Genomic DNA, 22,838 nt, shown 5'->3' with positions numbered 1-22,838 from the left:
GCCCCTTTTTTGTTCAGAAATTTCAAACTGCAAGGATAGTGTGTTGAACGTTAGAATAACCATTTATTAATGTTTGCCACGTGTGGTTTTTCACTCTCTATGTCTCTTGTGACCCTGCCAATCCATTTGAGAATAGTTACAGACATGACCCTAAGTAACAACAGTTAACATTTTCTCCTAGGGCCACCTGTTTGGCTCAGTTAAGCCTCCAACTCTTGATCTCAGCTCAGGTCTTCTTGATCTCAGGATCAAGAGTGAGTTTAAGCCCCACTCTGAGCTCCACACTAGGCATGGGGCCTACTTAGGGGTGCCTGGGTGGTTCAGTTGGCTAAATGTCTGACTTTGGCTCATGTGATCTCAGTTCAAGCCCTGCATCGGGCTCTGTGCCTACAGCTCAGAGCCTGGAGGCTACTTCAGATTCTGTGTCTCCCTCTCTCTCTGCCCCTCCTCTACTTGTGTGATCTGTCAAAAATATTAAATTAAAACTGAAAAAAAATTTTCTCCTGTATAAACACAGTACAATTATCGGGGTATTTTATTTTATTTGTTACTACTATTTTTTTAATGTTTCATTTATATTTGAGACAGAGACAGAGCATGAGCCTGGGAGGGGCAGAGAGAGAAGGAAACACAGAATCTGAAGCAGGCTCCAGGCTCCGAGCTGTCAGCAACAGAGCCCGACGCGGGGCTCGAACTCAAACCGCAAGATCATGACCTGAGCTGAAGTCGGACGCTTAACCGACTGAGCCACCCAGGCCAGGCGCCCCTGTTATTATTATTTTTAATGTTTATTCATTTTTGAGAGAGACAGTGGGAGACGGGGAGGGGCAGAGAGAGGGAGACAGAGAATCCGGAGCAGGCTCCAGGCTCCAAGCTGTCAGCACAGAGCCTGATGCAGGGCTCGAACCCACGTGTGAGATAATGACCTGAGCCCAAGTCAGTCGCTCAACTGACTTGAGCCACCCAGGCGCCCCTATCTGGGTATTTTACAGTGATGATTGATGAATAAATTTGTCCTACTGTTCCAATAATGTTAAATATATTGTACTTAAAACCCTTAACCTTGATTCATCAAATTTTGAGTCCTAACTTTTCTTTAGGTACTTGGGATATGAGAAGGAACAAATTGGAGATCCTTCCCTCCTGACATTTACATTCTAAAGGATCCTTAATGAACCTGTTGTTTCTCTGGTTTTTCTCTGGTTCATCCTACTCCGTGAGGTACAGCATCTTGTAGACTCACCATTTCTAGCACTGCCTCCTTTTGCTCCCAATGCCAGCCCTTTATCGTCTTTGGTACCAGTACATACTGCTTGGGGCCATGCATATGCCACGTCCCATTCCATTTCTCTCCCCCTCCCTGTCAGTGCTGACTGTTGATGGCCTCCTCCTATCACACCTGGAGACCACCTATGAGAAAATCCTTAATCTTGACCCATTTCTTTTTGTTTGTTTTTTTTTTTTTTAGTGTTTATTTTTGGGAGACAGACAGACAATGCAAGTGGGGAAGGGGCGGTGGGGGGGGGAGGCAATAGAATCCAATGTAGGCTCCAGGCTCGAGCGGTCAGCACAGAACGTGACGTAGGGCTCAAACCCTTGAACTGTGAGATCATGACCTGAACTGAAGTCTGATGCTTTACCTACTGAACCACCCAGGTGATCCAATAAATTGTTATAGAGTATATTCTTCGTTTAAACCCTGCTGATTATAGGAGCGCCTGAGTGGCTCAGTCATTTGAACGTTCAAACACCCTGCCTTGCACTCCACGCTGGATGTGAAGCTTACTTAAAAATATCTAGATAGATAGGGCTTGTAATAGGTTGATGGCTCATTTGTTTAAGCATCCAACTCAGGTCATGATCTCATGGTTTGTGGGTTTGAACCCTATGTAGGTAGGGCTTTTTGCTGACAGCACAGAGCCCACTTGGGATTCTGTCTCTCTCTCTGCCCCTCTCCTGCTTGCACTTTCTCTCTCAAAATAAATAAACTTTAAAATAAATAGGGACGCCCGGGTGTCTCAGTCGGTTAAGAATCCTACCCAGGTCATGATCCCGTGGCCTTGTGGGTTTGAGCCTTACATCAGGGTTCTGCACTGGCATCACATAGCCTGTTTGGCCTTCTCTCTCACCTTCTCTGTCCCTCCCCGACTTGTGCTGTCTCTGTCTCTCTCAATACAAGTAAACTTTAAAATACATATATTTACCGGGGTGCCTGGGTGGCTCAGACTCTTGATCTCGACTCAGGTCTTGGTCTCAGGGTCACGAATTTCCAGCCCCACGCTTGGTGTAGTTTACTTAAAAAGTAAAGTTGTATAGAATTTATTTAACAACCCCTTTTGAAGAGTATTTTTTAGGTTTTCATTATTACTAACAGTACCGTCTCACAATCCCTGACACTCTGGAGTCTAAATACTTACAAGTAGTGTTGCTGGTATAGAGGAAGCCTTTGCTTGTTTCTAAACACCAATTATTTTTCTCCTTTTCCACAAAGAAAGTTCTTGAACAAGTGATCTCTACTTATGTGGTTTTTTAAAAAAAATAGGCTTTTAGTGACGAATACAGTGTATCGGGACCTGTACTTAGCCTTTCAATTAGGCATTATTATTAATGCTTGTAGCAATCAGAGGTAAGTGGGTCGCTGGTTTATGAGTGAGGAAAGGAAAAGTCATTTGCCTGTGGTTTCGCAGTGGATAGCTGAGAAGTAGGCTTCAAACTTAGTCCTTTTTTTTTTTTTTTGACTGAGTGCAAGTGGGGGAAGGGCAGAGAGAGAGAAGGAGACACAGAATCGGAAGCAGGCTCCAGGCTTTGAGCTGGGGCTCAAACTCATGAACTGTGAGATCATGACCTGGGCCGAAGTCAGATGCTTAATGGAGTGAGCCACCCAAGCGCCCCCAAACTTAATCCTTCTGATTTGAGGCCAGACTCAGACTGTCTCTCCTGTGCTGGACGTCGTCGTCATCATCGCGTAGCGGGATTCTCGCACAGAGTCGCGACACTGAGGCTTTTCTTTCCAGGAAGCAACTTTATCCTGCCGGCACATGCTCAGTTGGGTTTGTACCCAGAGAACTGAGCCCTGAACACCACGTGGCTTGTTGTTTTATGTATTTTTTACTTTGTCCCATACATGGTAACACAAACATGTCTGATTAAGTGGTTTCATGTCATAAGGTCGTGAGGGATGTTGTCTCTTACTCCTGTAAGCAGGAGTTGCCTTGAGGTTATTTTCTTTCCTTAGGGATGGGACTGTACCACAGTCACTCCACCAAAAGTACATTGCCAAAGGTCACTGATGGTGGTCCTGCCAAATTCAGGAATCGTGGGAACCTTTTCTCCATTTCTTTGGCTTCTTCCCCAATCTTACTTTTTATTTTTAAGTAATCTCTATGCCCAACCGGGGGCTTGAACTCAAAACCCTAAAATCAAGAGTCACAGGCTCTACCAACTGAGCTAGGCAGGCGCCCTTATTTTCCCTTATTTAATGTTACTTAACATCAATGCTTCTCAAAGTATTACTGGTAAAGGACTAGTTATCTTTTTATTTTTCCATGTTTCCGGTCCATTGTGGGCTAATACCTTTGTGATATAATAATAAAAATGAGTTGTTACAAAATGAAATGAAAAACGCCCTTCAAAGTACAATCCCAAAGTTGTCATTGAACTCAACAAACATAGAGTTGGATGTTGTGGCAATCCCAGAATGATAGAAAAGTTTCTAAATGGTCAATTTCTACACTCACTTGGCCACGGACCAGGAAGACCATGCAGACGGCTCCTTGAGCAGCCATAGTTCATCATCCTGGTTCTGACTTTCACGTCCTGGCTCCTCCTCTTTCCTCCTCCGAGTCATGGGCATTCCTTAAGGCCCACTGCTGGCCTTTCTCCATCCTCCTTCACCCCTACTCAGAATTCAGCCTGCTAACAAACATGTGGAGCAACTTTCATAGGTAAGTCCAGTGCTAGGGAGACAAAAGTTAACCATGACTGTTCTTGGCACTAAAGGAAGTTGGGCTACTGACGAAGCTCAGGGGTGAGAAGGCCAATAGCTGTGGGCACCGGTGTCATCACCAAAGCAGTAGTAATGACCCGGTGTTCAGACTTCATCTTTTTCCCTCTGTCCTGCCTTTCATCAGGTACTAGCTGATATCTAGCTGTTTGCCTGAACCTTCTCTGGGATACCCCTCTCCCCTTTGCCTCAGTTCCTAAAACACCACCAGCCTTTCCACAAATTTGACTCAACCCCTTATTACCCTGGATTTATCAACACAATCATAAAATTCCCCTTTTCAAAATCCTTAGGAACTTTTTGCTGTCTCTGGAGGCAGGATCAACTCCATCAACTTTTTCATTCTGGGCTCTTAAAAATGCCTCACATGTGCCCGTGACATTCCAACAATGTCTGTTGGACAACAATGTCTGTTCTGCACCCCTAAACACTGGGCCTGCTCCTGCCTTCTGCCTCCTCACTCTCGGCCCCCTTGTGTCCCTCTGCCATCTTTTCTGTGACAGGGCCTGTTGAGGTCCTGAAGCCTCCAGGACCTTTCCCCACATCACTTCAGCCAGCCTGGTATTGCTTCCCCCCTACCCTGAGCTGGTATGTTCCTCTCCATCAGTTTTTGAAGCCATTAACCATGCGACATTCTCTAACCTTGAATACGTAAGCTTTGTTCCAAGCTAAATATTGAATTCTTCTGGATTGGGAAATTCTTTTTGAACTTTTTAAACTCCCACGTTCCCTAGAATAAAGTAACCCTTAAATTGAGCTCATGGTAAACATCCCCTGAGTAGTAGTAAAGCTTCAAGAGGACAGTGGGTTTGGCACTTGGGTATCTGCTTTAAATCTTGTCACTGACCACTAAGGCTTTGGGTGCTTGGGGAGCTGTAGGAACAACCGATTGTTTCTAGACTTTGATGCCCGGTTTATGAATGGGCTTGTGAGAATCCTCTAGTGCCTTGAGAATTGTAGAAAGTACAAAGTACATGCTAGTCCAGACCTACTGAAATACAGTTCAGGAGGGGCCTGGTAATCTGCATGTTTAGCAGGTACTGTGGCCCATCTGAAACACAGCCAGGATGCAGACACATTCTGTGGCCCAGCCTCTTCTTCCAGTTGACAATATTAACCGCCCCCCCCCCCCCAAAGTGGAAGCGAGTGCCAGGTTAATATTTGTAAATGGCCAGGCCAGAATACACTCCTTGAGGGGTTACTTGAGTAACAGCTACATCCTGTGCATGTTGAAATGTTACAGAGTAAACATATAGAAAAGAAAATATGTACAAGATCGTGTTGAGAAAGTCATTCTGCATGGGATCCCAGGTACTTTTGATATTCTTAAGATTTTCTGTAATTTAAAATTTTTCTTCAACATGCAGCCTACAGAAAAAATATTAAAAATGCTACATTGGAGGGACACCTGGGTGGCTCAGTCCGTTAGGCGTCTGATGTCGTGATTTCATGTTTTATGGGTTGGAGCCGTGCGTCGTGCTCTGCTGACAGCTCAGAGCCTAGAGCATGCTTTAAATTCTGTCTCCCTCTCTCTTCCCCTCTCTCTTCCCCTCTCTCTCTCTCTCTCTCTCTCTCTCTCTCTCTCACACACACACACACACACACACACACACACACACACACACACGTTAAAAGATAAAAATACTGCATTAGAGCGGTGCCTGGGTGGTTCAGTTGGTTAAGCATCCAACTTTGGCTCAGGTCATGATCTTAACAGTTCATGAGTTTGAGTCCCACGTCAAGCCCTCTGTTGTCAACAGAGCCTGCTCCAGATCCTCTCCTCTCTGCCCCTCACCCCCTCTCAAAATACATAATTTTTAAAATATGAAAAATTGAAGCAAGCACTAATCTTGTCTTTGATGATATGAGTCCCCAGAGCCTCTTCTCCATCAGGCGACAGGCAGGGAGCGTTGATGTGTGCTTGCTTCTCCATGCCCGCAATCTAACCCTTGTGCTGAGGTGGGACTCAGCCTAGTTGGCCTTGGGTCGCCCAAATGACCTTGCATATAAGCAAAGTGGAGTTTCCACATCATCCCTGTTCAAGAGGAGGTGGACTCTGGAGCTGGCATAACTCAGGCCCTGCTCCTACATAATTCCCCTGTGGTGAGATAGGCCGAGCCTAACCCACCCAACCAGCCACCTTTCTCCACCCCTGCCCCCTCCCCCACTGCCTCCTTCCAGCCTCCAGCTTCTTGTACAGAGAAAGCTACATGACTTGACTTGGAAGGATATTGAAGTGTACATTAAAAAAATTGTTCTTAGTGTTTATTTTTGAGAGTGAGAGCATGAGCGGAGGAGGGACAGAGAGACAGGGAGACAGGGAGACACAAACTGAAGCAGCTCCAGGCTCTGAGCTGTCAGCACAGAGCTTGACGCGGGGCTCAAACCCACAAACTGCAAGATCATGACCTGAGCCATCCAGGTGCCCCTGAAATAGACATTTGAGAGTATATCTTGGGATGAGCGTATTTCTCTGTGTGTGTGTGTGTGTGTGATTAAAATGTGACAGGTTAATATGACAGAGCCAAATCTGATACTGGTCGTTATCTGGGAGGGAGTAGAGCCTAATGCTAAGAGTGGGCTCTGGAACCAGATTGTGTTTAAGTCATGGCTCTGCCACTTACAAGCTGTGTGAACTTAATCTCTCTCTGTTTCATACCCTCATTTTAAAATAAGAATTAGGGGTGCCTATTGGCTCAGGCGACCAACTTCGGCTCAGGTCGTGATCTCTTGTGAGTTTGGGCTCTGCGTCAGGCTTTCTACTGACAGCTCAGAGCCTGGAGCCTGCTTCCAATTCTGTGTCTCTCTCTCTCTCTGTGCTCCTCCCTTGCTTGGGCTCTGTCTCAAAAATAAAAACTTGAAAAAAAAAAAGGAATAAATAATAGCACCCACTTCAAAAGAGAGTAGACAGGATTCACTGAGTCAGTATGGTGCAGCGCTGGGCACATAGTAATTGCTATATGTGTTTGCTATTATTAATGCTATTATAGTAATATTCCTCATATAACTAATGGACCTTTTCAGTAACAGAATGGGGAAGAGAGTCAGGAGCCATCTATGAACAATGAAATATTAACTGAAAGATTTCTTCACATAGGGAAATGTACTTAACATTGGCAGACAACATATGGAGACATTTGTAATCTTTTCATTCTTCCGAAATGTCCCTTTTAGAACCTGATTTCATATAACTCACTTATTACCAACTGTACAGTTTGGGAGACGTGAGAAAAATACCAGGATTCAGTGCCACACGGCCTTCCGTGACCACGGCTGTGCAGGGGAACCTGCCTGCACTGGCCTCACCGTGCCAGTTAGGACGCCGGGCCACGCTCCAGAAAAGCCTGTGCGTCTCTTCAGAGCGGACCTTCGCACAGCCACATTCAGTGACGCCGCTCCACTCCCGTCACCCTTCCAAGTCCCTTTCAAGTGGACTGGGGGGTTTCTGTTTGAAGCACTATAATTTCGACCGAAGCCCGGGCTGGCTAATTACAGGTCGCTGGTGTTCAGGTGGCTTTGTTCTCACATGTGCACCCTGTCGGTAGGAATATTTTCATTCCATATAATCCCCAGAGCGCATAGCCCGAGAAGCTGATGAGGTCGTGAGAGTAGTGAGATTGACAGGCAGGGAAATGGGAAGTTTGTGTGAGACTTCATGCTCAGCCTCTTTCGTCTTTGCTCACTCCCTCCCCTGATCTACTCAGTTTTCTTCACCTTTCTTAACGACTGTTTCTTGCCTCCTCGCAAAACCATGCAGTGGCTTGGTACAGATCTAGTCCTGAGATTCTGCTGTGCCTACCCCTTCACTTAGAACAATAAAACACAGATGAGACAGGTTAATCTGCGTGGATGCATTTATTCTCTCTGGCATTTAACTAGATTTCCTTCATGTTTCCTAAAGGTGGGTGGTTTTTTTCAGGAACAAATATATATTGAAATGAATTAAAATGTGATTAATTCTCTATGATCTTCCTCCTAACCCTCCCCCCCCCCCACCTCTGTAAAGTAGCAGTTCGAAACTTTCAGCATGGGACTCAGCCAGCAAGCTTGGGTGAATGTGGATTCCTGAACAGATTCCGATTCCACAAGTCAGTCATGTGCCTCAGGAATCTGTAACAGGCATCCCCTGGCTCCTCTCCTATGTCTGGTTGGTGAACTACACTTTGAGAAGCATTGCTTTATTGCACTGTCCAATCGATGTATGGTGTGAGCCACTTACGTAATTTAAATTTTTCTAGTAGCCACATTTATTTTTTTCTTAATGTTTGCTTATTTTTGAGAGACAGAGAAAGAATGTGAGCAGGGGAGGGGTAGAGAGAGGGGTGGGCAGAGGATCTGAAGCGGGCTCTGCGCTGACAGCATAGAGCTCTACGCAGGGCTCAAACTCATGAACTGCAAGATCATGACCTGAGCTGAAGTCAGACACTTAACTGACTGAGCCACCCAGGCGCTACTCTAGTAGCCATATTTAAAAAGTAAAAAAAAAAAAAAAAAAAGGTGAAACATTAATAATATACTTATTTAACCTAGTATATCTAAAATATCATTTCAAAATATAATCATATAAAATTGTTATAAGATACTTTATACTCTTTTAGTACTAAGTCTTCAAAATCTGGTGTGTATTTTATACGTAGAGATCATCTCAAATTCAGATTAGCCACATCTCTAGTACCCAGTACCCGGATAGTGGCTATCTGTTCTTTGTTGGTCTCGGCCTGTGATTAGTGCCAAGGTGAGCCACCACAGACCTTTCCTTGTTCAGAGCCACGTGGTAGCTGGACCAGCCCTGTGGTTCTTGTGATTACAGTATCATTATGATTGCCTCAGCAACAACCATCAGGGGACTTCGAAAAAAGGAAGTTTATTTCTCACAGGTGTTGGAGGTCCAGGGCATGCACAGGGGCCACACAGTGAGGTCACTTTTGTCTTGAAATTCATCTATGAACCCATTTAATTTCAATTCAGAAGTGAGTTTTTATCCAGCAGGTAATGTGGTATTTTAGAAAGGAAACTGTAGGCATCTCCCGCATTCTAGGAGGGTGGTCAAAGCAATCTAACTAGGATAAAGTAAGATCCCATTCTGTCTCCGTCACATGGCACTTGACCATTCGGCAAAACAGTGTTGATGGTCTTTCTGTCAGAGGCTTTGCCCCCCAAGCTAAAGACCTGAGATGTGAATGTCAGCAGCATTCTGGTTTATCACTGCAGGGTTTTTTCCATCCTCCCTTGCCAGAGCTGCTATAAACTGCCCTGGAATGTTCTAAACATCCTCTCCCCCTCTTGATATGCCTCCTTTCCTCTTTCCTTCACTACCCTCTTCTTTGAGTGAGAAGCAGAATTCAGTAGAAAGCCGTTGAAGGGTTGGGGAGACAGAAAGTGGAAGGCTGAAAAAGCAGACCGTGTCCTCCTACCCCTGTGCCTTAAGCCCTAGGCGGGATCCAAAGAAACAGTGGTGTCCTCTTCCTCAGAGTCCGCAGTTCTGGCCTCAGCTGTGAATCAAGGCAACGGTGCTCCCCATCCAGGGGGCGGGGTTAGGGCCAGAGGCAAGTCTGTGCTTTGGTCTGAGATGCTCTGGGCCGACAACAGGATATCCGGCCAACTTTGGTTTCTGACATCAGGCGTCCGGTGCGTGCAGCTGGCCTCGAGGGCATATTCAGCACATGCAGGGGGTCTTCTCCTTCGGCCCCTGGGCCATAAGAACCGGCCTGGAACCCATGGCCAGGTTGTTCAGGGGGCTCTCACCAAGCAAGTGCAGGCTGTTGCGGGCAATCAGCTCCCTGGCCATCAGCACGAAGACCTCGTCTATGTTCTTAGACTCCTTAGCAGATGTTTCCAGAACAGCAAGGAGGCCGTGTTTCTCAGCCAGCGTGCAGGCATCTTCAAACAGGACATGCCGTTTTTCCCACATGTCACACTTGTTCCCTGGGGGTGAGAGAGATAAACAAATATTCCATTGAGGGACTGAATCCGTTGTGTGTGTGTGTGTGTGTGTGTGCAGGCGTGCGCACGTGTTTTAATGAACCTTAAGAGAAACATTTAGTTCGGCAATATGCACGCGTGCATACATTCATAGACAGCAATTGTGGGCAGATTTACTGAAAATGAAACCATCAATGTATGGAAAGAGCCACTGTCTTCATTCACTGTCAAGATCTTCAGGAGCTGTGAGAAAGGGGCTGGAGGGTTGTGTTTATTGGCAGGGACAGATGAAGGCTGTGTGCTCTCGGGAGGGACTGTCTTTCCTTCAAAGTCTAAACAAGGTAAAGACTGTGCCAGAGGGAGTCCTCAGTCTTCTCTCTTCTTCCTCCAAATCTTTTTTCCTTTTTTTTTTTTTTAAATATTTATTTATTTTTGAGACAAGGAGAGACAGCATGAACAGGGGAGGGTCAGAGAGACAGGGAGACACAGAATCTGAAACAGGCTCCAGGCTCTGAGCTGTCAGCACAGAGCCTGACGCGGGGCTCGAACTCACGGACCGTGAGATCATGACCTGAGCCGAAGTCAGACGCTTAATCGACCGAGCCACCCAGGTGCCCCTCCTTTTTTTTTTTTTTTAATGTTTATTTATTTTTGAGAGAGAGAGAGAGAGAGTTGGGGGGGCAGAGAGGGGAACAGAGGATCTGAAGCTCACTCTGCACTGACAGCAGCAATCCCAATGCAGGGCTCAAACTCACAAACCATAAGATTGTGAGCCGAGCCGATCTTAACCCACTGAGTCACCCAGGTGCCCCAAATCTTGGTTCTCTTTCCACTCTCTTTTCCAGACCACAAAGTGTTGGGTGCTGTTGGATGGCCCTGGTCTAAATGAGGAGATTGTGAATTAGGATTTGCTGGATTGAAGGTGTGGAATGAATAATGCGGGTTTTAGCTATAACTTACATACAACAAGATGCAGACTTTAACTGTGCAGTTCATGAGTTTTGACAAACGTATATGCTCTGTAACCACCCTTCCCCTCTGGATGTAGAACATTCCCTATTACCCCAGAGAGTTCAGTGAGGGGTTTTGCAAGCGTGGTCCGGGACTGCTCACAGAAGGAAGAGTGACCCATCGCTTTGGCTTCTCTACTTCAACCCCTATATTCATCCAGTCATTGGACTTTGATTTCTCTGAGGCAGGAATCACAAGGTAAAATTGTCTTCCTAAAGGATTTGTTCTACCAGACATCAGGATTTCTTACAAAGCTACCGTAATTAAGACAGGCTAGATTAATGTTTTTCAACCTGTTTTTTTCCCATAAAGGAGCCTTTTTAGGCCCTTTCTTCTCGTAATTACCCCTCCCCACCATGAAAGCCTTTACACCTTTAATTTTTTTTTAATGTTTATTCATTTTTGAGAGAGAGAGAGAGAGAAAGAGAGACTCAGAGCACAAGCGGGGAGGGGCAGAGAGAGAGGGAGACACAGAATCTGAAGCAGGCACCAGGCTCTGAGCTGTCAGCACAGAGCTGGACGCAGGACTGGAACTCACGAACCATGAGATCATGACCTGGGCCAAAGTCAGGCACTTAAGCTACCCGGGAGCCCCTAAAACTTTTAATTTTGAAACAATTATAGGCTCACAGATTGGTTTGTTTGTTTTTAATTTTTTTAATGTTTATTTATTTTTGAGAGAGAGCCAGGATGTGAGCAAGGGAGGGTCAGAGAGAGAGGGAGACACAGTATCTGAAGCAGGCTCCAGGCTCTGAGCTGTCAGCACAGAGAGTGATGCGGGGCCTGAACTCATGAACTGCTAGATCATGACCTGAGCCAAAGTCTGAGGCTTAAGTGACTGAGCCACGCAGGTGCCCCTGGTTTGTTTGTTTCTTTTTTAATGTTTACTTATTTTGAGAGAGAGAATGCAGGGGAGGGGCAGAGAGAGAGGGAGACAGAGAATCCCAAGCAGGCTCCATGCTGTCAGCCCGGGGCCCAAGTTGGGGCTCAATCTCACAAACGGTGAGATCGTGATGTAAGTGTAGAGCTCCAGAGTCTGACGTTAACCGACTGAGCCACCCAGGTGCACTTAGACTTGCAGGCTGTTGAAGGAGGTCCTTCAGGGAGGTCCAGCGTACCTTTCACCCAGTTTCCCCATGGGTAACCTCTTGCGTAACTGTAGCACAACCTCAAAATCAGGAAGTTAACATTGGTGCAACCCACAAAGCTTACTCAGATTTCACCAGTTACGTGGTACCCTCCTTTGTGCACGTGCATGTATAATTACAGGCAATTTTCACCACATATATCCACCACCGCAGCCAAGATAACAGAGTGGTTCCATCACACAAAGTGCTCCTTCATGCCACCACTTTATAACCTCCCATCACAGCTAACCCCCAACCCCTGGTAACCACTGATCTGTTTTCCATCTCTACAATTTTGTTATTTCAGGACTATTAGATAGATGACATCATACAGGATATCACCTTTATTTAAAAAACTTTTTTTTGGATGTTTTTATTTATTTTTGAGACAGAGAGAGACAGAGCATGAGCAGGGGAGGGGCAGAGAGAGAGGGAGACACAGAATCTGAAACAGGCTCCAGGCTCTGAGTTGTTGGCACAGGGCCTGATGCGGGGCTCGAACTCACGAGCTGTGAGATCATGACCTGAGCTGAAGTCGGACGCCCAACTGACTGAGCCACCCAGGTGCCCCGGGGTGGCTTTAGAGATACCACCTTTAGAGACTGCCTTTTTTTCCACTCAGCATAATTCCCTTGAGTTCCATCCAAGGATGTATTGGTAATTTATCCCTTTTACTGCAGAGTGACAGTTCATGGTATAAATGGACCAGAGTTTAACCATCCACCCATTTGAAGAAATGGAGTAGATTCTAGTTTTTGGTTAATTATGAATAGAGCTGTTATGAACATTTGTATATAGATCCCATGAAAATTTAGTACCACAGATACATGGTATATCTAGCCCTTTGGAGGGCCACAAGCCACTGTAATGTCTAAGGTGCTTTGCCCCACAAGAGCATGCATGAAATAGATCAATAGAGTGGAATAAAAAGCTCAAAAACAAGGGTGCACTGATATATGCACCCTTTACAGAAAGATGGTATCACAGAGCAGTGGGAAAGGCTGCCTTTTTTAGTAAATAGCACTGGGGCAATTGGATCTGTACATGAAAAATTACAGATTTGTGGTCCATACCTCACCATAGACCAACATCAGTTCTGATGTTGGTTAGATCTAATGATGTTACATTAGATCTAAATGTAAAAGCCACAATAAGTTGAAAGAGAAAGAGAAGAAGGAAGAAAGGAAGGAAGGCAGACAGACAACTTATTTCAAAAGACAGAATATCTTGATGACTTTGATTAGGGGATTTCCTAAATAGGATACAAGGAAACAATCATTAAGGAAAAGATTGATGGATTGAAGTATATTGAAATTAAGAATGTCTAGGGGCACCTGGGTGGCCTAGTCAGTTAAGGGTCTGACTCGATCTCAGCTCACCTCTTTTTTTTTTTTTTTAACATTTATTCATTTTTGAGAGAGAGAGAGAGACAGAGATAGAACATGATTGGGGGAGGGGCAGAGAGAGAGGGAGAGAATCTGAAGCAGGCTTCAGGTTCTGAGCTTTCGGCACAGCAGGGCTTGAACCCATGAACCGTAAGATCATGACCAGAACCGAAGTCGGACACTTAACCAACTGAGCCACCCAAGCACCTGCTAGTGAGGTTTAAGGTCAGGGCACAGCTCTGCTTCTAGAAGAAAGATACGAGAGCCCCTTGGTGGCTCTCACCAAGGGATGTTGTAGGAGTGGCCATTCCTAAGCTGGGAGTCTGGTCTGCCCCTTGTATCCCTGTTAATTCTGATGGAGGTTTGTTCCTAGGATTTGTTAGGATCTTAGCAGCTGTAAGGAGTTATTCCTGGGTGCAGTCAGTCACGTGCATCTGAGTGGCCTCCTTGGGGATCTGGAGCCATCTGCTATTACGAACCTCAGACTATAGAGTATTTTCTGTGTGGTCTACACACGTTCACATCAAATCGGTATGAAGGGTATGGCTTCTCTAGAAGCCGGGGCCCCATCCCAGGTCTCCAGAATGAGACACTCTAGGGTGGGGGCCTTGGAATCTGTATTATTAGCAAATTCACATCCCATCCCGCCAACCTCATTCACCCCATTCTCAGGTGAATCTGATGGGAATTTCCGGGCCAAACACTCTGAGGTCCTTCCACCACCGGCATTCTTAGGATTTCATGTGCCATTCCCATCAGAAACACCAAAAAGCTGAGCATCAGGAGAGGGGGCCAGGAACGAAAAGCTAAATGCTTTGAAAACAGCATACCAATCAGCATAATGACCAAGTTCGCCGCGCCATATTTTTCTATCTCGTGGATCCAGTGAGGAACAGACTCAAAGGTGGAGCGTCGGGTGAGGTCGTAGGCGATGATGGCCGCGTGGGCGCTGCGGTAGTAGCTTTGCGTGATGGTCCGGAAGCGCTCCTGGCCTGCTGTGTCCCACACTTGCATCTGGAGAAGGGCAGAGAAGGGGGTCCACATCAGGAGCTCTCATGCTTTATGGGAACTTGTTCACCTGAGTTGTCTGAACAAGGGAGTTTTCTGGGTCTCACTTCGAGATATTCAAATTCGGTAGGTCTGGTGTCTGGGGCCTAGGAATCAGTGTTTCCGTTCCCTCCCAGAGCATTTTGGATGCGCTTTCGGGTTTGGGAGTCACCATCTATGGGACGCTCAGTCGGAGAGGTGGATCCAATATTTTGGGTTTCGTGTTCTTGACCTTTTTACCTCTGTTCTCCCTTCCCCTAGATTTTGGAGTTTATCTTTTGAAACTGCTCGGTGATATCACTCAAGGTGATGGCACTGGCTGAACTGGTCTGATTTTATTTATTTTTAAAAAAGTTTATTTATTTTAAGAGAGAGTGAGCAGGGGAGAGGCAGAGAGAGAAGAAGAGAGAGAATCCCAAGGAGGCTCTGTGCTCTCGAACTCATGAACCTGAGCAGAAATCAAGAGCTGGACGCTTAACTGACTGAGCCATCCAGGCACACCAAACTGTTCTGATTTTAAAGGACCGCTCAGCTGTTTACATTTAAGAGTATCCTTATAATAATACCTTTGCAATTATCCTCCCAAGCAGGGGCACCCATTGAGTACACCCTCCCAGTGTCTGGGTGTACCTGTTTGTTCACTCACACTATTTAGAAAATATATTATTTAATTAATTTTTTTTTTCATTAAGTAAGCTCTACACGCAATGTGGGGCTTGAACTCATGACCCTGAGATCAAGTGTCACATGCTTTACGGACTGAGCCAGCCAGGCACCCCTATAAAATGTTTTTTTTTTAAAGAAAGTTTGCAAACATACCCCAAACTAGAGAGAATAAAACAAGGAACCTTCATATAGCCATCATCCACACTCAATAATTATCAAGATCTCACCATTCTTGCTCCATCTAGCTCCTTCTGTTGATTTCTTTGTGGTATTCTTTTAATGTGAATCCCAGACTTCATGTCATTTCATTTGTGTCAAAAGTGGACATTTTCGGGGTGCCTGGGTGGTTTAGTTGGTTAAGCGTCTGACTCTTGATTTCAGCTCAGGTCATGATGTCACGTTTCATGAGTTCGGGCCCTGCGTAGGGCTCTAGGGCTCTGTGCTAACAGCATGGAACCTGCTTGGGATTCTCTGTCTGCCTCTCCCTCTACCCCTCCCTCGCCCCTCATTTTCTCTCCTTCTCTCTCTCTCTCTCTCTCTCTCTCTCTCTCTCTCTCTCTCTCTCTGTCACACACTCACACACACACACACACACAGACACACACATACACACAAATAATTAAACATTTAAAAAAGTGGACATTTTCTTATGCGAGCACAACGCCACAGTCGCTGCTGGTCAACTTTTCAACAACCCTTTGGTATTATCTGATACCTGACCACATTACAATTTTCCCGATTGTCTCCAAAATGTCTTTTTACTGTTTTTGTTTAATCAAGATCCCAAACAAATTCATGCTTTACATTGTCACCAACACTCTCTGATCTTTTCTAATCAAATGGGCAAAAGGTAATATCTCACTGTTATTCTAATTTTCACTTTTTAAATTATGAGTAAGGAATCTCCAAGCTAGTTCTTACTGAATTTATGAAATGGCATTTGTGTCCAGTCTGTGGATTGCCTACTTTTTATATTTAGTTGTCGGTCTTTTTCTTAGATATTTATTGGGACTCTGTTTTCACATGAAGGAAATTAGCCCTTTGTCAGTCCCATATTTGCAAATATTTCTTTCCAGTTTGTTATGCATCTCTTGTTTATGGTATTTTTGTGGATGTAGAAATTTGGCCTTTATTTTTACTATTTAAAAAAATGTTTTATTTTAGAGAGAGAGTGTGGGGAGGGGCAAAAGGAGAGAGAGAGAGAATCTTAAACTGATTCCACACTCAGCAATTTGACCTTTATATCATTACATAGAGATGTATAAATTTGTCCTTTAGATATTTCTGATTAAGCAGTCTTTTCCTTCATGAGTTCTGGGTTCTTGTCTTAAAGGGTTGATTTCCAGGGCGCTTGGGTGGCTCAGTCGTTTGAGGGTCAGAGTCTTGGTTTCGGTTCAAGTCATGATCCCAGGGTCATGGGATCGAGCCCTGCATTGGGCTCTATGCTCAGTGTGGAGCCTGCTTATGATTATCTCTCTTTCCCTCTGCCCCTCTCCCCTGCTCATACGTGCTCTCTCTCTCTAAGGAAAAAAAAGGTTGATTTCCCCATTCCACAATAATAAATATTCCGATGTGGTTTTTTTCTGGTACTCTTATGATTTCATGTTTTATATTTAAGTCTTTCATTCCTCAGGCATGTGTTTCAGTGTTAGGAACTCTAGCTAAAAGAGGTGCCCTTCTGACCTTCACTTTCTTGCCATCGATCTCAAGGGAGCGCACAGTGAAATCCACCCCAATCGTGTTCTGCTGCGCCTCCGTGTAGACCCCGGATTTGAAATGCTGCACCACACACGTCTTCCCCACATTGGAATCCCCAATGAGGATAATCTTGAACAAATAGTCAAAATTCTCATCTGCTGCCCTGGATGAGCTGGAGAATTGCATGGCTGTTGCCACCTAGAACGGACCTAGGAAGAAAAGTAGGAATTCAGTCTCTCTTTAGTGAGCTAGGCACTGTTCGGTCAGGAGCTGGGGACTCAGGATGCAGGACGGGACAAGAGAAAGGGAGGTTCTTGCTTTCGTGGCACTAGCATTCTTGTGGGAGAAGGACATTAATTACTGGTCAGGTACAAGGGAGCTATTCCCACAAGCCCACACCTGCCCTCGGTGGGTTGACATTACTTTAGAATGTAGAGATTTAACTGCCATTGTCTGTTGGGCCCAGCACATAAGCAACACTCTCAGCTGACAGGATTGACTGAAATCTTAGTCACTGAGGCGAAGTGCCTCACACTCCATCAAGTGCCCAGAGCAGGAGGATGGCAGAGGAGATGCCTACGGGAGTGCTCTACCTGCCACTCACCAGCTGGAGGACATGCCTAGATGTCATCCTATCTCCACTTTGCATGGGGAGCAAAACTCCCAGCTATGGAAGACTCAACGTCCAGGCAACCAGCAACAAGGGCAGACAAGATCTGACAGGAAGTCAGTTTGGGGAAGAGTGACATGGCCTTTTCTTCTGGTTTCCTTGACCAGGAAATTAAGGCTTTGAGACTATTTCAAAATGAGAACTATGCAGGGCACCTGGCTGGCGCAGTTGGTAGAGCCCGCAACTCTTGATCTCAGGGTCGTGAGTTCAAGCCCTCTGTTGGAGTAAGAGATTATTATTTTTTTTATTTATTTATTTATTTTTTATTTTTTTTTTCAACGTTTTTTATTTATTTTTGGGACAGAGAGAGACCAGAGCATGAACGGGGGAGGGGCAGAGAGAGAGGGAGACACAGAATCGGAAACAGGCTCCAGGCTCCGAGCCATCAGCCCAGAGCCTGACGCGGGGCTCGAACTCGCGGACCGCGAGATCGTGACCTGGCTGAAGTCGGACACTTAACCGACTGCGCCACCCAGGCGCCCCAAAGAGATTATTTAATAAATAAACTTAAAAAAAAAAAACCCAAATGAAAACTATGGTTTTCAAGTGTTTAGAGCATATTTTACTATAGACTGGAAAAAATAAAGTTTCTAATGACAGTGGCTCCCTCAGTAATTGATTATGGCAGAACTATCTGGAGGGGATAATTAAAAATATATATTCCTGGAGACCATCCCAGATCTGCTAACTATAGTTAAACACCTGCACACATGTGTGCACGCGCACACACACGCACAGGCAAACACTCCCCAGGTGATTCTGATGACCGTCTGGTTTGGGAAGTGCTGATCAACACAATCCCTCACCTGAAACTTGATTCCCACTTCAGCATTTCTGCTGCAGTATCCACCTCTGCTTTAATATGTTTCATCCCCAGGAACTCACTGCTTCCTGAAAAAGCCCATTTGGCATGCCCAGCTCTAACTTACATGGGGTTGAATTCTATCTCTCTGGAGTTTCCATCTGTTGACTGACCCTCGTGCTATGTCCGGACTTGGCAGATTCCTATTCCACATGACAGCCCGTCAGATATTTGAAGCAGCAAGCACATCCCCTCAAGGCAAATATCCCTGGGCCTCTCAACTGCGCTTCACTTGGTGCTGTGTTGGGTCTCCTCCTCCTCCAGCGTGTCGTAAAAATACACGAAACCTGATAGCATTTGGCGATTAGATTTGACTGGCTTCAGACTGTTCCTGCCTTATAGCACCCTTCTCCATTTCTTCCCATTTTAGTTTCGGGTTTTCTCGAAAGTCCGAAAAGGACAAGTCTGTATCATCACAGAAACCGAAAAGCACACAGATTCATCACCTGCCTGGGAAAACCCTGAGCTTTAAACGGATGAAGAAGGATCCCATACCTCTCTTGGACACCTCTGAAGTCACCTATGGCTAAATGACCCAGCAGACAAAAGCCACGATGAAACAAACCCCTTTCTTTGTTCCTTCTGGCTTTTCAAGTGAGGCCCTTCTACTTCCGGTGTCATATCCCTGTCACTTGAGCTGGAATCTTGCTTCCACCGCCCCCTTGCCCAAGTAAGTCCTCAGGGTTTCCACAGAAGCCCTCTTCACCCAAGCCTGCGGCGCCGCAAGGAGGAATGAGCGGTGCCCCCCCGCCCCCGCCGGTGCCCTTCATCCCGCATCCTGTAACCCTCACCTTCCTGGTCCACCTGTTGCTTACCTGGCTCGCTCTCTCACCTCTGCTAGCAGGTAATGTTCACTTCTTCTCCGAGCTTTCCTTTTCGGTCCTCCTGCCTCGCTGGCCTGGTGGGAGCTGTGGTTCCGTCCCCAGGTGTCCGCTTTGGCGACCGGAGAAAGTGAAAGGAGAGCGCAGACCCTCCCACCGCACCTGAGCGCGGCCGCTCGCGCGCGCCGTTGGGTACAAAGCGCAAAGGCAAAGGCGAGGCGCCGGCCAGCACACCCCGCGCAAAGTCAGCCTTCCCGGCCAACCTCCGTCACCCAGTCACCTAGCAAAGCCAAACGGGAAGGACGAGCCGGTTCACTCAGCCACGATCTGTTCAGCCGCCCCCGTTCCTTCTTTCCACTCCCCTTCTCTTTTGCAGCCCTCGCCCCCCACCTTCCCTTGGGTCCCTTGTTTTGCCGGGGGGCGGGGGGCGGCCGGGGGAGAGAACGGCAATGTCAAGGAGAAGAGGGACCTGGATCTTGAGTCATTTGATTGTTTTGTGGACTTGAATAACTTTCTGAGGGGCAATTGAGAGAAAGAAGGTGGTCCAAAAAGATTAAAAAACCAAAACAACTTTGAATTTGCATGGGAAGAAAGAGCTGAAACAAACAAACATTTGTTTCCTCTCTCTCAAAAAATCCAACACAGAACAAAGGTTAATTTCTAGGTCTGAGAAAACCTAGAGTTTATCAGTCTCCTGCTGGAAGTAGAAGCAGAAAGCTGAGGTGAGTTTTCCTCACTTTTTTCCCCTCACAGTGTCTGGAAATGTGACTGTCCCTCAGATCTTAGGCGCTAGATTTTCTCCACGATGCAGAATGCAAGGCGTGGGCAGTTAAGCTACACTGTGCAAAACGGAAACATCCAGATTGATAAAATATTTAAACTGGTGTAGTGTTTTCAAACTGGGGGCTGAGACCTACTAATGAGTCACGAAATCAATTTTTGTGGATTGCACCCAGCACTTCCACAGAGGAACCTAGGACAAAATTTCAGAATATATCTCGTGCAGGCACGCAGTCAGGCTAAGTACTGTTTTGTGCAATGTATGGACCAGTTGAATACATGCATGTGTGTGCTGGGCTGACGTAAAATGTGTTTCTTTTTTTTTTAAACATATTTTCTTTTTAAAAAAAATTTTTAAATGCTTTTATTTATTTTTGAGAGGGAGAGAGAGAGGGGGGCGCAGAGAGAGAAAGAGAGAGAATGACACAGAATCTGAAACCGGCTCCAGGCTCTGAGCTGTCAGCATGGAGCCTGACACGGCGCTTAAACCCACAAACTGTGGGATCATGACCTGAGCCGAAGTCAGACGCTTAACCGACTAAGCCACCCAGGCACCCCCATAAAATGTATTTCTTACTGTGGGTTGAGGCCTAAAAAGATTGAGAAGCACTGAAATAGAGGACAATTTATTCACTATCCAAGAACATTTCTTTCTATGATTCCTTCAGGAAACCTTTAAATTATAATTTATCTTACCTCGTATTCCATTTACACATCACTTTTCAGGAACCTCTCTTTTTGAGTAAGATACACCCAATGCTGGCAGGTAGAGCAAGAAAACAAAGGATACTGCCAGCTGCTGCTGCACATTGTCACTTTGAGAGCCACTGTCATGTGTCTGTGAATTGAAAATGAAATATCCGTCAAGATTCACCACCATGTACAGGCAGAAGGCAGGAAATAAAGCCTGTTTGATGTTCATGTCGATGAGGTTAGATGTCAAAATGGTTTCTTCTTCTAGTTATGGTTATGGGGAAAGGAAAAAAAAAAAAGTCAGCTGACTCAGACCCGGTACTTGGAGAACATCTAGAAGTAGAAATCAAAGAGTGAAATGTCTAGGTGGTTGTGGAAGTTAAGGAGAGAGAGATTCTGCCTCTCCCTATTCTGACCCCTCTCCACCAACATGACTATAAGTGCAAAGAGTGTGGTGTGGGCTTCTTGACCTGGGTGGTGGTGACACAGGTGATATCTTATTCACCCCCTCTGCACACACACATACATACATTTATGCACACGCACACATATGTTTCATAATACATACACTTTATCATTTTAGCCATTTTTTTGACGTTTATTTATTTTTGAGACAGAGAGAGACACAGCATGAATGGGGGAGGGTCAGAGAGAGGGACACACAGAATCTGAAACAGGCTCCAGGCTCTGAGCCATCAGCCCAGAGCCCGACGCGGGGCTCGAACTCACAGACCGCGAGATCGTGACCTGAGCTGAAGTCAGACGCTTAACCGACTGAGCCACCCAGGCGCCCCTCATTTTAGCCATTTTTAAGGGCATTGAATATATTCAAATTGTGCAACCCTCACTACTATCCATCTCCAGAACTTTTGCATCATCCCCAGCTGAAACTGCCCCTTAAACACTAACTCCCATTTCTCTTCCCCCTTGGTCTCTGGTAACCACTATTCTACTTTCTCTCCCTATCATGTTGATTACTCTAGGCACTTCATGTAAACAGAATCATACACTGTTTGTCCTTTTGTGACTGGCTTATTTCAATGTGTCTTTATCCCATGGACACAATCTATGTTGTAGTGTGTGTCAGAATTTCATTCCTTTTAAAGGCTGAATAATGTTCCCCTGTGTGTGTGTGTGTGTGTGTGTGTGTGTCTCTTTTTTTATTTTTTAAAAGTTTTTTTTTTTCAACGTTTTTTATTTATTTTTGGGACAGAGAGAGACAGAGCATGAACGGGGGAGGGGCAGAGAGAGAGGGAGACACAGAATCGGAAACGGGCTCCAGGCTCCGAGCCATCAGCCCAGAGCCTGACGCGGGGCTCGAACTCACGGACAGCAAGATCGTGACCTGGCTGAAGTCGGATGCTTAACCGACTGCGCCACCCAGGCGCCCCATCTTTTTTTTAAAGATTAACAACAATTTTTTATTTATCTCTACACCCAACACGGGGCTCAAACTCATGCCCCCAAGATCAAGAGTCACATGCTCTTCCAACTGAGCCAGCCAGGTGCCCCTTAAGATTTTATTTTATTTAAACTTTTTTCAATGTTTATTTATTTTTGAGAGGGAGAGACCGACAGACAGAGGTGAGTGGGGGAGGGACAGAGAGAGAGAGGGAGGAGCAGAATGTGAAACAGGCTCCAAGCTCTGAGCTGTCAGCACAGAATGTGATGCAGGGCTCGAACCCATAAACTGTGAGATCATGACCTGAGCCAAAGTCAGTCACTTAACCGACTGAGTCACCCAGGCGCTCCAAGATTTTATTTTTAAGTAATCTCTACACCCAACGTAGGGCTCGAACTCACAACCCCGGGATCAAGAGTTGAACACTCCACCAACTGAGCCAGCCAGGAGCCCCTCCACAAAATATTTTTAAAAATAAAAGTGAAATGTTGGGGCAATTTGTTTTCACTCACCCTGATATCACATTTTCCCACACTCTCAGATGACTGGGAACAGAACTACAACTGCCTTGTTGTAAAGGCAAATACAAATTAAAAATAAGAGGTTTAAGTCTCCCTTGGAAATAAGAACTCCCACCTCCACCCTGCCCTTTGTCCTTTTCAAATAGATGTATAGCCGTTCATAATGGCTAAATAACCTCTTGCCAGCCTCATATCAGGAAACTTTCCAGGACCCGGGAGCCATCTTGAAA

The 22,838-nt window shown here is 45.7% G+C and overlaps 1 protein-coding gene across 4 annotated transcripts; it reads right to left on the bottom strand.

Annotated features, from left to right (window-relative positions):
- Positions 1-7,839: 7,839 nt before the first annotated feature.
- On the bottom strand, positions 7,840-20,828 carry RAB19 (RAB19, member RAS oncogene family). Of its 4 annotated transcripts, none has more exons than XM_030308566.2 (5): positions 20,689-20,828; positions 19,207-19,492; positions 16,845-17,068; positions 14,279-14,462; positions 8,852-9,928 (listed from the first exon to the last, which is right to left on the bottom strand). In XM_030308566.2, the coding sequence occupies exons 3-5, from the start codon at positions 17,043-17,045 to the stop codon at positions 9,660-9,662; spliced, it is 654 nt and encodes a 217-aa protein (XP_030164426.1). In that variant the 5' UTR covers positions 17,046-17,068; positions 19,207-19,492; positions 20,689-20,828; the 3' UTR covers positions 8,852-9,659. The 4 variants fall into 4 exon arrangements, with proteins under 4 accessions (XP_032448355.1, XP_030164426.1, XP_032448354.1 ...); XM_032592463.1 differs by lacking the exon at positions 20,689-20,828 and adding an exon at positions 18,459-18,678 and having other exon boundaries at positions 19,207-19,806; XM_032592465.1 differs by lacking the exon at positions 20,689-20,828 and adding an exon at positions 18,459-18,678 and having other exon boundaries at positions 19,224-19,806.
- Between the last annotated feature and the right edge of the window lie 2,010 nt (positions 20,829-22,838).

This window comes from Lynx canadensis, chromosome A2 (genome assembly GCF_007474595.2).
Source record: "Lynx canadensis isolate LIC74 chromosome A2, mLynCan4.pri.v2, whole genome shotgun sequence".
Lineage (NCBI taxonomy): Eukaryota > Metazoa > Chordata > Mammalia > Carnivora > Felidae > Lynx > Lynx canadensis.
This window is presented reverse-complemented; position numbering and strand designations above follow the sequence as displayed.